Consider the following 4,011-nt stretch of genomic DNA (forward strand, 5'->3'; position numbering starts at 1 on the left):
GTCCAAAGCTGACCGCCCGCCCCCTCCCCAGCCTGCCGCGATGGAGGCCGCCACCGCCGCCGAGTTTGTAGTCGAGAGCCCCGACGTGGTCTACGGCCCCGAGGCCATCGAGGCACAGTACGAGTACCGGACAACGCACGTCAGCCGCGAGGGCGGCATCCTCAAGGTGGGCGGCCTGGGGGGCGCCCAACGGTCCCACCGCCGGGCAGAGGGGGCAGGGCGGGCCGGGCGCGCCCCAGGCTAACGACGCTATCCCCCCAGGTGCACCCCACGTCCACGCGCTTCACCTTCCGGACAACCCAGCAGGTGCCCCGCCTCGGAGTCATGCTCGTCGGCTGGGGCGGCAACAACGGCTCCACGCTGACCGCCGCCGTGCTGGCCAACCGGCTGCGCCTGTCCTGGCCCACGCGCACCGGCCGCAAGGTGAGGGGCCCCGCGGAGGGTTATGTGAGGGGAGGGGTTCCGCGGAGAAAGGGAACTCCACTGTGGGAGCGGCGTCTCCCCGCGGGGAGCGGAGGCAGATTCCACAGGGGACTATTCCACGAGGGGAGGGGGCTCCGCAGGAGTTAGGAGATATCAAGGGGGGAGGGAAAGGGACCTCTTGCGAGGGGAGAGGATTCCACTGGAGGGAGGGGGCATCTCCGTGGTGGAAGGGGCCTCTCTATGGGAGAAGGGGGTCTTACAGGGAGCGGAAGGGACAGGAGGTGTCTCCGCAGGGGAGGGGCCTCCACAAGGGGAGAGGATTCCTCGGATGGAGGGAGTTCCATGGGGGTCCGTCCGGGGGCGCGGCCTCCGCGGGGGGAGCAGATTCCACCGAGGGGGAGGGGGCGTCTCCGCCGGGGAAGGGGCCTCCGCGAGGGGAGTGGTCTCCGCGGGGCGGGGCCTCCACTGAGCTGACTGCGCCAGGCAGCCAGGCGGGGCTGGGGGGGCGGGTCCGGGGCGGGGCACAGGCCGGCTCGGTCCCACCCCTCATCCTGCCTGCTGCCCCCAGGAGGCCAACTACTACGGCTCGCTGACGCAGGCGGGTACCGTGAGCCTGGGCCTGGACGCAGAGGGCCAGGAGGTGCACGTACCCTTCCGCGCGCTGCTACCCATGGTGGCGCCCGACAACCTGGTGTTTGACGGTGCGTGGGGCCCAGGCTAGGGGAAGGGCAGCGCGGCGGGCGGGGTCCCGAAGGTCCGAGCGAGCTGGAACGAGCGTGAGGGTCGCATACAGGCTGGGACATCTCGTCGCTGAACCTGGCCCAGGCGATGCGGCGCGCGCAGGTGCTGGACTGGGGTTTGCAGGAGCAGCTGTGGCCGCACATGGAAGTCCTGCGCCCTCGCCCCTCGGTCTACATCCCCGAGTTCATCGCGGCCAACCAGGGCGCGCGCGCAGATAACCTCATCCCCGGCACGCGTGCGCAACAGGTGCCGCCCCTTTCCCCCAACCCTATATAGTCTCCGTCCCTTCTTTACTTCCTTTTTTTTTTTTAAATCATGCTAGCCTTTTGTCCCCCCTCCCTGCGTATTGCCCCACGCCTGCCTATTGCCCCATGCATCCCACTTCGTGTAGAGGGGTAGGTCCAGGCCCCACTTTGCGCATGGGGCACCCAGGGGCTGGGTGCCTGTACACCCTCCTCCCACCTTTCCCCCACCTCCGCAGCTGGATCAGATCCGCAAGGACATCCGAGACTTCCGGTCCAGCAAGGGGCTGGACAAGGTCATCGTGCTGTGGACCGCAAACACGGAGCGTTTCTGCGACGTGGTCCCAGGCCGGAACGACACGGCCGAGAACCTACTTCGAACCATCGAGGTGGGATCGCGATGGGGCAGCACGGGGGATGGGGCAGAGCCTATGGCCACCCTGCTAACTACCCCTACGCCCACACCCACAGGTGGGTGAGGAGGTGTCCCCGTCCACGCTCTTCGCTGTGGCAAGCATCCTGGAGGGCTGTGCCTTCCTTAACGGGTCACCGCAGAACACACTGGTGCCGGGGGCGCTGGAGCTCGCGTGGCAACACCGCGTCTTTGTGGGCGGGGACGACTTCAAGACTGGCCAGACCAAGGTTAAGTCGGTGCTCGTGGACTTCCTCATCGGCTCTGGCCTCAAGGTGCGCTGGCGACAGTGGGGACAGGGGTAGAGGACTCGGGACAAAAGGGGTGGGGGCGAAGGTCGGGCTTGACTCGCGTGCCTGTGGGGCCTGGAGCGCTGTGTTGCGGCCCGCAGACCATGTCCATTGTGAGCTACAACCACCTGGGCAACAACGACGGGCAGAACCTGTCTGCGCCATCCCAGTTCCGTTCCAAGGAGGTGTCTAAGAGCAGTGTGGTGGACGACATGGTGCTCAGCAACCCGGTGCTCTATGGACCCGGCGAGGAGCCAGATCACTGCGTGCGTAGGGACGTGGGGACTGGGAGGCTTGGGGGGCCGCGCGCGGGCTGGGGTGTGGCGGGTCTGTGCGAGCGACCTCGTGCGCCCCCCAGGTGGTGATCAAGTACGTGCCGTACGTGGGTGACAGCAAGCGTGCGCTGGACGAGTACACATCAGAGCTGATGCTGGGCGGCACCAACACGCTGGTGTTGCACAACACATGCGAGGTGCGCTAGCTGGGTATGGCAGGCGGGAGGGGCGGGGCGGCCGCCGGCGGCCCCGCCCACTCACTGGCCCCGCCCCTAGGACTCGCTACTGGCCGCGCCCATCATGCTGGACTTGGTGTTGCTGACCGAGCTGTGCCAGCGCGTGAGCTTCCACACGGACGCCGACCCCGAGCCGCAGGGTTTCCACCCGGTGCTGGCGCTGCTCGGCTTCCTCTTCAAGGCACCGCTCGTGCCCCCTGGCAGCCCAGTGGTCAACGCACTCTTCCGCCAACGCAGTTGCATCGAGAACATCCTAAGGTGCGTGCGTGCGTGGGGGGCTGGTTGCGGACACCGCCAGCCCCAGTTTCTACCCCCACTGAGCCCCCCTACCGTCTCCAGGGCCTGCTTGGGGCTGCCGCCGCAGAACCACATGCTGCTGGAGCACAAGATGGAGCGCCCAGACCCCGCACTCAAGAGCATGGGGCCCACGGCCTGCCCTATGCCATGCAAGAAACGACCGGTACCTGCCGCCTCCACTGGCTGCACTGGTGACGCCAACGGGCACCCGCAAGACGAGGCACCACAGACGCCCACCACCTGAGGCTGTGCTTCACCGGTGCCCTCCCATTCCTCTGTTGCCCCTCATGACCCCACCCTGCCAGGCCCCACCCAGGACAATAAAGCCGGCGCCACTGTCACAACCAAGCCTCTGCCTTCAAGTCCCTGGTGCCTGTGACCCCCGTTCTCTTTGCGACCATCCACTCAGCACCTGACCCACTCCAATTTTTCCACGTAGTAGGGTCTTATCCATCCTTCAAAATTCAGCTGTTGCCCATCCCGTGGGAGTCCCCCAACACCCCGAGGTGCCTCCACCTCCCCAGTCCTTCAGGTGCTGTGTAGCTCCCCCACTTGGGGGGGGGTGTTGCTGTAGATGGAGTGAAGGAATGCGAGAAACAGCTACCAAAACACAAAACCGAGTTACATTTATTGATGGGCCCTACCCCCACCATCCTGTGAGAAGGGTGGCCCCCGAGAAGCCCCCACTAGACAAAATACAAATGGCGGGCGGGAAGGGGCCACACAGGAGAGCGCTTCTCTGAGGTCCTTGGGTTTTTTTTAGAAAATGAAAAGTTCTTTGTGTGGGCCGTGGGGCCTCCCAGCCTGCCAGGCCTCGGCCCGGGGTCCAGGCACCAGAGATGTGACCGCGGCCCCCCCCCAGCACCCGACCCTGGCCTCAGGCACTGGCGCTGGGCAGAGGCCGGGGCCCGTCACACGCTCATGGTCATCCCCGGCGAGTACTGCGGAGAGAGGAGGACGGCGCGCGCGGGCGGGCTCAGCTCTGGCCTCGGCTGGGACCCGCCCCCCGGGGACAATGGGGCGGGACGGGGTGGGTCTGGGTCCCAGGCGGGCACGGGGAGGGGATGGGGATGCAAAGGGAGGCTGCCCCGGGAA

The 4,011-nt window shown here is 66.7% G+C and overlaps 2 protein-coding genes across 7 annotated transcripts in view; one reads left to right on the forward strand and one right to left on the reverse strand.

Annotated features, from left to right (window-relative positions):
* Positions 1-36: 36 nt before the first annotated feature.
* ISYNA1 (inositol-3-phosphate synthase 1) lies at positions 37-3,160 on the forward strand. 2 transcript variants are annotated; one of them, XM_004384379.1, is made up of 10 exons: positions 37-166; positions 262-423; positions 992-1,124; positions 1,217-1,410; positions 1,646-1,795; positions 1,878-2,093; positions 2,210-2,374; positions 2,467-2,580; positions 2,660-2,877; positions 2,959-3,160. In XM_004384379.1, exons 1-10 carry the CDS (start codon positions 41-43, stop codon positions 3,158-3,160), a joined length of 1,680 nt encoding a protein of 559 aa, XP_004384436.1. In that variant the 5' UTR covers positions 37-40. The 2 variants fall into 2 exon arrangements, with proteins under 2 accessions (XP_004384436.1, XP_004384437.1); XM_004384380.1 differs by lacking the exon at positions 262-423 and having other exon boundaries at positions 38-166.
* A 378-nt stretch (positions 3,161-3,538) lies between these two features.
* Positions 3,539-4,011, reverse strand: part of SSBP4 (single stranded DNA binding protein 4) — a 14,319-nt gene continuing 13,846 nt past the window's right edge. For all 5 annotated transcript variants that reach the window (XM_004384385.2, XM_004384384.2, XM_004384383.2 and 2 more), the window contains one exon: positions 3,539-3,857. In XM_004384385.2, the coding sequence (XP_004384442.1) occupies positions 3,828-3,857 (30 nt within the window). In that variant the 3' untranslated portion in view covers positions 3,539-3,827. The remainder of the gene's footprint in view (positions 3,858-4,011) is intronic.

The sequence above is a fragment of the Trichechus manatus genome, unplaced genomic scaffold (genome assembly GCF_000243295.1).
Source record: "Trichechus manatus latirostris isolate Lorelei unplaced genomic scaffold, TriManLat1.0 scaffold00122, whole genome shotgun sequence".
NCBI lineage: Eukaryota > Metazoa > Chordata > Mammalia > Sirenia > Trichechidae > Trichechus > Trichechus manatus.

Coding starts and splice junctions, on each gene's coding strand:
- ISYNA1 (XM_004384379.1), top strand. CDS start 41: ATGGAGGCCGCCACCGCCGCCGAGTTTGTAGTCGAGAGCCCCGACGTG. Junction 424..991: donor CCACGCGCACCGGCCGCAAG/GTGAGGGGCCCC, acceptor TGCTGCCCCCAG/GAGGCCAACTACTACGGCTC. Junction 1,411..1,645: donor CCGGCACGCGTGCGCAACAG/GTGCCGCCCCTT, acceptor CCACCTCCGCAG/CTGGATCAGATCCGCAAGGA.